The 12,298-nt window shown below is 38.9% G+C and overlaps 1 protein-coding gene across 1 annotated transcript in view; it reads left to right on the forward strand.

Moving 5' to 3' along the window:
- The first annotated feature begins 1,195 nt into the window (after window positions 1–1,195).
- Window positions 1,196–12,298, forward strand: part of PTPRZ1 (protein tyrosine phosphatase receptor type Z1) — a 104,798-nt gene continuing 93,695 nt past the window's right edge. Inside the window, exons 1-2 of the mRNA XM_074167653.1 lie at window positions 1,196–1,241; window positions 2,688–2,753. Coding sequence (XP_074023754.1) covers window positions 1,196–1,241; window positions 2,688–2,753 — 112 coding nt within the window. The remainder of the gene's footprint in view (window positions 1,242–2,687; window positions 2,754–12,298) is intronic.

The raw sequence follows: 12,298 nt of genomic DNA on the forward strand, positions 1-12,298 counted from the left end.
TAGAAGGATAACCATAAAACTATTTAAAACATGATCCCGCAACTGAGCTGCCTTGTTCTATGAATAAATCAACAATCTGTGGAAGCATGTTCAACAGCTTCTTGGTAGCAGAAGAGAACATTAAGGATTTTTTGCTTCATAAAGCAGGACCTCAACCAGTAAAATTCAAACTATTTTGGGCACTGGCTGGAGATGTCACTCAGTGTCACAGGAGTCATGCTGACTGTCAAGCTAATCAAGCCCAAGTATCAGTATCATAGATTTACATATAAAACCACAAATTTGACATCAGTTTTGCCTTCTATTTTGGGAAGATGTCCTCATTATTACTATATTCATTTAAATTAAATGTAAGGAATTTAAATGCACTATTTAAGCAGAAGTAGCTGCTGTCATATACCATGAGCAAAGGGGATGTCAATTTGTTAACTCAAAATAAAATAAATACATAAAAATTAAAATAAAATTATTTCCTTCCAGCTGGTCTCCACACTGTTATCTGGCCAACTCTGACAGTTTACAGAGCAAGGCTTTATAGGATGCAATGTCGTGTTTTGCCAGGGCAGTTTTACACAAGTCACTCAAGGGAAGAATTGCTGTATTCACTTGTCCTCCTACGGTCACGCACGGCTTTTTTCTCTGACACCCGTGCTAGCTATGATTCCCCTGTCGCTTCCTTCCCCAGATGAAATTTGCTTTCCTTCCCCTCCCCAGTTTTGCCACATATTTGTAGTGGAAAGAGGCAAGATCAAAACCACTGAAAACCCCTGCAGATGTGGGAAGGCGCATGGCTGTGAGTGTGCTGTGAAGGGGCTGTGGGAGCACAATAGGTGAATAGCAGAGGGAAGAAGGTGTATGAACTCCAGACGTCTCCTGGCATTTATAAAGACTTTCCGTAAGATTTAGTGGGTCTATTTTGGTGTAATGCACCAAAAAAGTGAACCTTGCCCCTTTTTTTCTTGCTCATTGAAGCCATCACTCCTTGTCCATCAGACCTCCATGTGGAATTTAAAAAGTGGTGGGACGCTCTCACGCCCAAACCCTGCTTAGTTAGCATATGAATGTTCAACTAATTGTTTGAAGTAACAATTAGGAGGACAATGGATAAAAGAGGAAACTGGAGACAGCAACTAACACCTGTGAATCAGAACTTAAACAGCTTTCTTTTACATAATTAATTAAAGAAGCAGGAACAATGCACATTGACTTGAAAATGTGGTCCAAAGACAATGCTGGTGCATGTAAATCCCTTTTCAGTGCCATTACTTACATGTAAGGTTTGATCTTTTTGTTAAAATCTTAGTCATGAGTGAATGTTACGAAGTGTTGCAAGAGAGGTTTTTTGGTGAGGAGGGAGAAAGGGAAGAGAAAAACATTTTAGGGCAATTGCAATTTCATGGAGGAGGCAGAATTCCTGATGAAGTAATTAAGAAGTATGGACTTCAGATAGGTAGCAGAAAGTCATTGTAAGACACAGAACATTTCTAACCCTGCAAATAGCAATTATGATTTAACATCCTGTAATCAGCACTACATACTTTTCTGCATTAAAGAAAAAGAAATGCATGCTATGAAACTGTTTCATTATGTTGTATTTATTGCAGAATGCAGGCAGAATTCTATGGCAGTTTTTCAAGGAAGAGAAATCCATATGTGTGCTCAGCGTGCTTATATGCAATTATTTCTTAAATAGGTTATATTGTGCTTCTCTAGAACAGTATTTAATGAAGCTAGTTAACATTACGACTCTCGAAATGGCAGTCTCAAAAAACCTATATCTGCAATTTACGTATATTAATAAGTATTAGGGTACATAGTCATCTGTTTGCACATATCAGTAGTGTTGCTAGAGTTGTATTGGCATAAAAAGGATAATGGTGAAGGTTATTCAGTAGTCATAATAAATCAATGAGTATTTATACAGTTAGATCTCTCTAGAGAAATATAATGTCATTAAAAAGTATCTAATATCTAGCATTCTCTCTCCATAAAGTTTGTGGAGATACAGGCAGCTTCACATACTTTAGCTATAATATTGCTGATAATAGTACACAGTAAAATGACATTTTAGAATATTTTGTTCACTATCTTTAAATGGGATCACTAGTACAAAGCTAGATAAAATTTTTAAGGACCTGACCACACTGAAGTGAAAGTTTAATTCACATTGACTTCCAAGTAATCTAGATTGGTTCTTTCTAAAAAACATCAGAGAAGATTGTTTCTTCAAGGGGGAGTTGTATTAATCTCAAAAGAGAAAGCATGGTTGTGATGAAAAATTAAAAAAAAAAGGGGGGGGGGAAGGGAAGAAAAAGAAAATAGGCATAATGTGAACATAAAGAAAGAAAACTGGGTGGAATTAAGTTTGGGGAGAATAAACCATTAGTCCTACCAGTATACATATGTAAAGTCTTAAGCTAAGAGTTAAAAATTGAGTAACAAATTACATTCAGACAAACTGAAAAGCATTTCTGTTTGCTTTGTGTCCTTTATATGCTACAATGTTGATGGTATTTATATTCTGTATAACCAATACTTACCATTTGAGGTCCCAGATAAGGACAAAGTAAATAATTCATCAGTAATTAAAACAGTGATTATCTTGTTGGAGGGGAGTGGGTCATCTACACTTGATGTTCCTGTTAAGTTTCTGGTTTTTATATTGTAAATTCATTGCTATTTTGCAGATTTGGTGTACGGATACTATAGGCAACAGCGGAAATTGATTGAAGAGATTGATTGGTCATATACAGGTAAGGAAAACTATGTATTGAAGTATTTATGTCGCTATGATATTTTCATGTTCATTGTTATAATTTCAGGAGCCTGTTATGTCTATATACCACTTTCCATATGCCTAAACAATTTCTAAAGTAAAAATGTAGGAAATGAAGTCTGAAAAATTGCAGGAATGTTACAACAGGAGAGACTATTTTCATTTCTTACATCTGTTACTTTTGGAAAGAGAAAATTCTCATCTTTAAAGCCTTAAACCTGAGACATGACTTACCTAATGAGTGCTGGGCCAATAAATTGTTATGTACTTGTTTATCATCTGAATATTACTGTTCTGGCATGTTTGAAAAGCAAACAAGAAGGGCTGAAAAAAGGCAGAGCATGTTATGTGGGTAAGAACATATCCATATACTGCCTGTGAACTTCTGCACTTTGCTTCTAAGCACCTGAGCATCCTTTCCACCTCCCACCCCAATTCTGCTGAAAAATCAGTCATGTGGGCTCTCTCATTTGCGTAAGTAAGAAAGGTATACCCTTAAATTCTGCACAACCTTTTCCTCATCACAGAAAGACTATGGAAAATTCACAATTTGCCTCCTAGATTCTTCTGTTAAAACCAAGCCACTTTCAGTAATATTGAAAAGGTAATTTTGTCCTAAATGTTAGGTGTGTTTTACCCAGAATGTAAGAAGTGACTTCCTGAGGATGTGCGTAGACTCTTACATTTTTAATGATTGAAGTTACTGTTTCAAAACCCACCAATTTATGAAGAGAAATAAGGACTGTCAAATTTCAGTGTTTCATACATTAGGTTTAAAATATGTTCCTGTAGTAAAAGAAAGTTACACCATTCTTTTTCTTTCTCTCACTCTCTTTCTCATTTCTGAGACATTTTTTGTCTTTCAGGTTAAAACATATCTAACAAGTTTGGAGCCCAGAGAGAATTGAAACAGGCTAGTCATAAACCCTTCAAAATGAGATTTATAATGAAAACTCCCACTTACACACATTGTACTGCAAAATCCAAGCATAAGAGCAATCAATACAATATTTCATGTTCAAAAACCAACCATTTTTTTAATATTGCAGTTAGGGGAATGCAGGGATAAGCCTCCAGGATTACAGGTGACCAGAGGGCAATTTATGAGTTTAAAGAATAGCAAATGGGTTTTCCATAGGATATTGGAGGATAGAGCCCTTCCCCAGCCTGCACAGAGCACCCGTAGAGCTGTGCAGCTGCTGTAGCAGCTGTAGCAGCTGCAGGTCATATTTAGTGGGTATTTTGGATGGCAAAACAGCACAGACTCCACAAGCCTGAGGATTCAGACCTGCTGGTTCTCTCCCTTAACATGTGAGATACCTTCACATAGTCACCTCACTTCATGTGCCTTGCCGTAGTGACTCTGTGGTTGGCAAAGACTTTCTCCCTGTTCATACCTATATAGTCAGGTGTATGGGGTGACCCTGCATCCCCCTGTCCCTGCAGCCTCCTGCCCCTGCAGTCCCCTGTCCCTACAGCCCCCTGCCACTGGTCCCACCATCTTCCCAGGCCCTCGGCCGCACGGGCTCAATGTATCCCCACATTCATAATACAGCCAGCTCCAGGCATGGCCATACATGGTTTTTCAAAGCTTTTTTGGGGGGCTGTATGTAAATCATGTACTCGGTGTTGGGAGTGAGCTGTGTGGTCTGAAATTCCGGGTAGTTGGTTCATGGCATGAAGGGAATACAAGAATTCAGCTTTCTTTTAAAAAACTACAGTCTTCCTGAATGTGAAGAAAAATTACAAATTTTAACATTGTGTGTTGGAGGCCCAAAGTCTGGAGGCTGAAGCATATTGATTTTGATTTCATTTATTTATAAGTGTGTGTTTATTTATTTTAATTGCATAATTTTATTCCTGGGCAAGTGATATCGAGTACTGTCTGTTTAACTACTATACCTAGCTCAGACTTACTGTTTTGAGGCATAGACCAACAAGCACATTCCTGAATAGATGACCTATGCTTTGCTAGTTCATCGTTTCCTCAGATACCAGATATATTCTTCTGTCTTACAACCCACTCACTGAAAGACCTGAAAAATTAGCCTGCGTGTGCCAGTGAAGTTATGAGTGGGCCCTGGGATCCTGCAGGCATGGAGTTAATCCACCACAATTAAGAAAAATCTACCTGGTTTGGTAAACTCATATGAATTTGAGCAGATGTCATTCTCTATATCAAATAAGAAATTTCAGATACGTTAGCCACAGTGGGTCAATACACTCCTTTACTGGGATGGTGCTGTGAGATGAAAGTAAAATGGAGCTAGAGAAATAGCTTGAGTCTTGCCTGCTGAAATCATGCCATTTCTGAAGGTAAAGTTTCATAATAAAGCAATTTCGTCTACTGTCATTTATGTGACTCATCATCACATTTTAACTCTCAGGTAAATGTCTAATGAAAGCATAAATGTTACTGGAAACATTTTGTAGTACTTCTAAGGGCCCTGCTTTAAGCCATAGACAAATCCTGCATTTGCAAGCATGAATTTAGGTTTTTTGTGTCCTGACTTTGCATAAGCAAATACAGTGTTAAAGAAGTGGAAAGTGCAAGTGCACGTTACAGATGCATCCAATTTTTTCAGGAATAAGTGGTTCTTGAAGCTAGTTCATTAGTAAAATTACTTCATTTTAACAACCTTTCATTGTATTTTTCATTAAAACAGTGCTAAAAATAAAAATTTTTTAACAACATGAATATTTTCAAATTATGTCATGTACCAAAAGTGAAGCCAACAATTTTTGTTGTAGAAAAAAACAAGTCTACTGAGAAAGTTCATGTCCTCAAATCAGTTACATACTAACTGATGACCAAAGATCATTTAGACGTTATTTAGCTGTACCACTAAGGTTAGGCAATCTCATATTATTTCAAACGATAAAGCAAGCAATGTGAACTTCAGTTATTTCTCTATCATACAGGTGAAAGATTAACTGCTAATGACACTTTGTTTATCTGCATTGTTTTTGACAGAAGGAATGATACAATGCTGTTTTCTGTTTTGTTTTGTTTTTTAACACACCTTGTTGATACTAGTCCATGAAAACTCCAAGCCTGAATGTTCACATGTAGAATTACCAAATGACACCACAAAAAAGATTTATTTTTTTCCAGTGAAATTTCTTTTTGTTGGGTTTGTACTCTTGGGATTCAGGTTCTTGTTCACAACAAACAAGTTATGTGGTTTAGAGGACAAAAAAAACAGACCTGAATTCTGCTAAGCATTCTGCAAGAAATTCTGAACAGCCTTCCAGGAATTACAAAAGCTGAGGGTTTTTAAAAATTGAATTTACTATGTAGATGAATAGCACAGCCAGTTCAGTGGTCCTTGTCTCATCATTCAGGGGTTTTAAGTTCAGCTTGTGCTGCCATTCGTTTTGTGATATACACCAATACACAATTGCCTTATAAATCCTGGCAACTGATCCTGAGCAAAGAGTTTAGAATAAAATCTTGGGTCTCTAGGTATTCAAAGAACTATTTTGTTGTTTGCAAGCAGAATGTGAATCATATTTCACTTTTCTTTGTGGGGGAAGATTCATGAATCACAGAATCACAGAATAATTGAGGTTTGAAAGGACTCTTGGAGATCATCTGGCCCAACCCCCTGCTCAGAGCAGAATGAACTTCAAAGCCAAAGCAGGTTGTTCAGACCTTGTCCAGCAGAGTTTTGAAAATTTCCAAGGAAGGAGATGCTGCACCCTGGGCAGTGTGTTCCACTGTCATTTTTTTTGTTTACCCAACTGCAATTTCTCTTATTCCAACTTGAGACCATTGCCTCTTGCCCTTTCCCTGTGCACTGCTCTGTAGATTGCCTTTACATATCACCAGACTTCACCTAAGTTCTCCTGTCTTCTCCAGCCTCAGCAAACTTAGGTGCCTCAGCCTCTCCTCACATGTGAAGTGCTCCAACTGCCTGATCATCTCAGTGGCCCTTAGTTTGTGAATATCTGTCTCGTACTGGGTTGGGTAGGAAGCCGAAACTGGAGTATGAATTCTTCATGCAGCCCTGTACTTTCTTGGTCTTGCTGGCTGCAAGGGCATGCTGCTGACTCACACACAACCCATTGTCTATCAGGATAATTAATCATGATCTTTTCAGATAATTTTTAATATCTGGTGTATCTCAGTAGTAAAAATTGGCAGTAGGTTGATGATGCGCTTCTGGCCCTTGCACCAATACTTTCCACAATAAGAATGGCTAAACGTAATATCTTGGTGGTTTTTCTCCCATGTTGAACATTGAACTAATCTTGTTAAGCTTAAAATTGTTATCATTCTATGTCTGATTCAACGCCCCCTGGAGATATGCCCCTAGTTTATCATTCCCCATTAATATCACTACACAGACAAAACCTTAGTTGTCAGTTGAAAGGCTGTTTTTGCCACCCCGAGTCCTGGAAATTTGCACTGGTGGCTTCAAATGTTGATGCCTGTAGTTTGGCTCAGAAATGAAAATGGCCTTATTTTCAGTGGTACTGAGAAGATGTAGTTCTCTTTCTTGCCCAAATAAGATCTAATGTTTTAATTTCAAATGTTGTTCTGTCATTTTTGAATACTGAGGAGGTTCGACTGCAAAGTCACTGATCATAAAGTTTATGGGAAAGTTGGTTGTTGCTTATAACCATAGTAATATACAGGAGTATTTTACTTTTTGCTCAGCCTGAAAAGTGAGCAAGGATCTTCACTATCTCAGCTGTGACTCAAAAAAAATTATTTTGACACTGCTAGCTAATTATGCTTTTTTTTTGTGAAACATCTCCTGCTTCTGTTACCCAACGGTTTGATCCTGTGGTAAACTGGAAAGTTTCAGGTTCTCTCCTCATCCTCACCCTGTCTCCGTATTCAGCAGCCGTCTGCTGGGAGGATGGACAAGGCCAGGCGTGTAGGCGCTGCTTTCTGCTCTGCAGCTGCAGTGGAGAAGAAGCTGTGCTTCTTCACTGTGTGAGTAAGGACACCCATGCACACTCCTTATGAGACAGCTCGAGGAGCAGGGCAAAGGGAGCTGGAGGGTAGAGGCGTAGGGTCTGAGTCTTATCCATTGCAGACCAAGGTGGAGTATGACAGAGGAGACATTTTGCTAGCCAAAACCCGAGAAGTGTGCTGTGTGGGAGAGCGTGAGGCACCAGCAGGAGCCTGCTGAAGGTGGGATCCAGGAGCTGCTTGCTGAACTGATTTAATAGACAGTTCTAGCAGACCAAGTTGAAACATCTCCAAGAGAGCCATGGCCAAAAGCTGATGAAACCTCCTGCCTTCACTGGATGGATAAAACCATGCTCTGGGGAGATGATGCATACCAAATTAAGTTCTCATTTTTTCTTGCTAGCTAGCTACCGTGGCAGTATCAGCATAATTTTGTGAGAAGATCTGGTCTTTTTATCACCTCCTGTGAAATAAATCACTTTGTGTTTTGTAGTCACCAAGTATAATAATGACTGATGTGCTGTATCTGTTGTGGGTAATAAAGAAAAGCCTATATACTCTTGGGCCCTGTGGGTTCCTTCTGTAAAGGTTGCAGCATAAGAATTCGAAATAACCTGTATTCTTTTATTAACTCATATAAAAATAGCTCTGCAGAGGGTCTTCTTTTTTAGTAGACCTTATGCTTCAGAGACTGTCATGCCTTTTTTTTGCATGGTAGCTCATTACACATATTTACATCCCCCAGATCAGTCACTCATGGTTCCAGTGTTTTTTCATCAAATTCACAGGTTCATTAATTAAAAAGCCTATGACATTATTATGATTTAGGGAAGGCTGATGATTCAGCAACAGAAATTACAGTGTTAGGCATCTGTTCACATCAAAGAGACAAGGTGTCCTCAAGCGGGAAGCTACATGCTGGCATCGCTAGCCATAGAGAAATCCCTTTTAAGATACCTCAGTGTACTGAATCAACAACACAAAGCATGTTATTCAACACAAATAAGATATGTATTCAGTATATTTATGATCAGACTTTTGAATTCGTATGAAGTGATATGATTTAGAAAAGTCTGTTTCAAACATCCTTTCTTTTCAGTCAGGAGAGCTGATCTTTGAGCAGTAGAAGGCTACTAGCAGCAAGGCCCAATTTGTTTAGCTTTAATTCAGTCAATATTTGTAGGATAAACTGAGTGAAAAACTGCTACAAGGGGATTTTTTTTTGGAGGGTAGGTAAGAGAATTGGACCCTATATTCAAGGACCTTTCAGATCTGGATGCTTGTAGGACAGGTATGAAGAACCACATGTTGTTATTCATATTTGGCACCTCACTGGTAAAATCAGAGCATTTTTCTGTCACAAAGATTTAAGTGATCTGTTTGCCAGAATTTCCTCATAAGGAGCTCTGATAAGGACTGTTCCTTCCGCATGCTATAACCAAAGAAAACAGCTGGGTCATTTTCAGAAACTGCGCAGCATCTCATTCTGAGCATCAGCTAGATCATTCAAACACAGGAGGGCTGGTTTCTGAAGTGTAGAAATCAAAGCATGAGGTATTTGCATAGTGTGGCACTGCTGTTTTGATAAGTTCTGGCCAGGGGTCAGAAAGACGTAGAGACTATCCATTAAGTAAATGTGTTTGGAAATTAAAAACGTTTTTAGGAGTGCTGTCTTTGGGAATACACCAAAGTAAAATGAAAAGAACAGACTCACAGTAGACTGCAGCCTCTGGTTAAGCCTCTTTGCCCTTCAAAACAGTCATAAAAGTACCTTCCAGTACATACTGCTGAATGATTTCTCATTTACAAGTGCATTCAATCTGTGCTGCAGTGGGAAGGATATGTTCTTGAGAACTACTTGCCTACAAAATGCACAGATGATTACTTTGAGATCATCATCACTCCTGTATCGGTAAGATTTACGGATTTGTGAAGTTTAGAGCCCAGCAAATAATTCTCCTATTGCTTACGTTTACAGAAGGCCTTGCTTTACTCACCTGCTACAGCCTATTTGTTTAGGACTTTCTTGTGAACATTTTTACTCAAAGGCTATTCCTGCTGTATTTATAACAGGTTTTGGGTTTTTTCCTAGTGTATTCAAATCCCTTTCATTTCAAGTATGCACAATTTGCTAATGTACTGGAATAAGGGCAATAACTAGTTCTGTGCAATGTACTCACAAATTTGAAGCCATTCACGACCTTGCTGTACTCATTAAGTCAACAGAAACAAATCTTTCTACATAGTTTTTCCATGGGTCAATAAGGATTAAGGCAGTCCTCCAAAAAGCATGGTTAGACAATTCTGCATGGCTAGGGGCACAGAGAGAAGGAAGATGAATGGGTAAGAGGAAGGATCCTAAGAGGGAGGGGGCAGGAGGAGTGTGGCCTCCCTCTTTGACAGCAGAAAGCTCTCATGTAGACTCAGGTGCCCCTGGAGCCACAACCACCGCAAACTCAGTGAGGGATGTGTGCTTGGTATTTTAGAAGTGCCCTTGACTTAGTTAAGCAGTAACTAGGAGGGGTGGCACATACAATTTCAATTTCTAAATTTTGAATGATAAGTGACTGCAAATTACTGTAAATGAATCATATTTTCATGCTGTACATTGGATTTTTATTTTCAAGTGTTATAATACAACTTTTTTCCCACAAAATAATAATTTTTTCAAAACTTTTGAGAAACAAGGGAAACCCATCAGCAGTTTTATTTTAGGTGAATCAGCATTGGCTGAAAAAAACCACCCTAAATCTCTGAAAAATCCCGATCTTTCTAAAATTAACTTGCAGAAATGGTGCTTCCAGTTTCATAGGTCTGCCCCTGCCATGGGTAAAGAATGTCACCTTCTCATTTCAGAGGTAAAAATAAGCTTCTGCTTTGGTGGCTGGACCCCGTGCTCTCTTATGAAGCATTAGCTAGGTTGTTGCAGTTCTTTCCGCCTGCTCACTGTTGCAAAGGCCAGGACGTTGTGCAGGTGTCAGCAACAGCTGGTTCTGTCTGCAGGATTGCTCTAAGTGGTAGTAATTCATGACAAAGAGGGTGAATTAGCAAGGGACAGAAATAATTTTTATTTGTACACAGAATACTTTCTGTTCAGAGTTTCTGAGGGGTGGTATGTGGCATTTATTTATGTACAGTAGGCTTATATGTAGTATCATGACTGGCACATTAGCACAGTTCCAAGAGAGCTGATACGTACAGGAGAGTTACGCAGCTTATTATTTCCAATGGGGAGATCCATTCTAGAAAGTTTTCCCCAAAGAAGTCTCTGCCCTGTTTCTCTACTAGGGTAGCAAGCTTTCCACACCACCCTGAAGAAGTAGCAGACATGTCCAAAAGCTACTTATATCCTAAAGAAAGTATATGGTTCCAAATTAAGGCTCTGTGCCCCTGTACTTGTCCTTGAATTTACAGCCTTTCTTCCTTTTGCCTTTTTTCTACAATTGTTGTGCATACAAAACCAGTCTTCCACATTCAAAGTCACCCTGTCTCATGGAGAAAGTCCTGCTGAAAGCTGTCAAAGTCTGTAACTCTTAATTTGCAGCAGTCCACGGGAAAGTGGCTGTGGCACTGTGCATCCACTAGATTTATCAGCTGAACTGTTTATTCCATTATTTGGTTGCCAGGATTGCAGAAGTTCAATTCTGAGCATCTTTTTCATCTGTGAAAGGTGTACAAAGTCCTTTTTGTGAAAAGCCAGGTCAGGGCATCTAGCTGCGTACACACTTAGCTACTTCCTGCTAGGCTTCAGCATTTGCGCTTGCAACAAACTCCGTAGTCGTCCTGTGGCAGCCTCTTTCTGCTCCCTTCCAAGAGCTTTCTTTATGAGAAATTAAACTGTGGCTTGATCTGATATTGCGTGGCATTGATCCTATTTTAGGAGCCACAGAAACAATTGACTGTCTTCTTCCATTATTTATCATAGATGCTGCATTTAAGAGCTAAGCTGTTTTCCCTCTGAATGTGGTGTTTCTCTGTCGGTGCCTTCTCTGTCAGTAAGCTGTATCTGGTGAAAACTGTGTTAACCAGAGACATTTTTAAAAGGCAGTTAAGAAAATGAACATGTTAAAAATGGAAAAGTAAAGAGACGGACAATGTGTTGAATGCTGGAGAAGAAAAAGGAGAATCATTTACGCATAAGGACTTGGAAACTTATTTGCAAACTTCTGGTATTTCCCTCACTGTATAAGGAGTCCGTTCAGGGCTTGGGTGCATGGTCATTGACTGACAATTATTTTTACAAAGTTAATGGGAAAACCAAGCACACAACAACAACAACAAAAAGCCCACCTTGCATTACCCTGCCTGAATAACTGAAAGCAAAAAACTAAAAAAAAATACTGTTGCTGGAATATTTAGAAATACTGGGTCAATGGTTCATAAATTATTTTCTCCTGTTACAGACTAGAGTGGATTTTCTGCCTGCTTGTACAAGTTCTGACCACTTTGCATATATGCCATACAGTATGATCAATCTCTTTTCTTTTTCAGCTATATTTTTTCTGTCAGTTTTCAGGAAAGCAAATATTTATAGCTGGACCACTAGTCAGTGAAAAATTACAAGCAAGGATTTTTTATTATTATTCAAATGTGTCCTC

The sequence above is a fragment of the Numenius arquata genome, chromosome 2 (genome assembly GCF_964106895.1).
Source record: "Numenius arquata chromosome 2, bNumArq3.hap1.1, whole genome shotgun sequence".
Classification (NCBI taxonomy): domain Eukaryota; kingdom Metazoa; phylum Chordata; class Aves; order Charadriiformes; family Scolopacidae; genus Numenius; species Numenius arquata.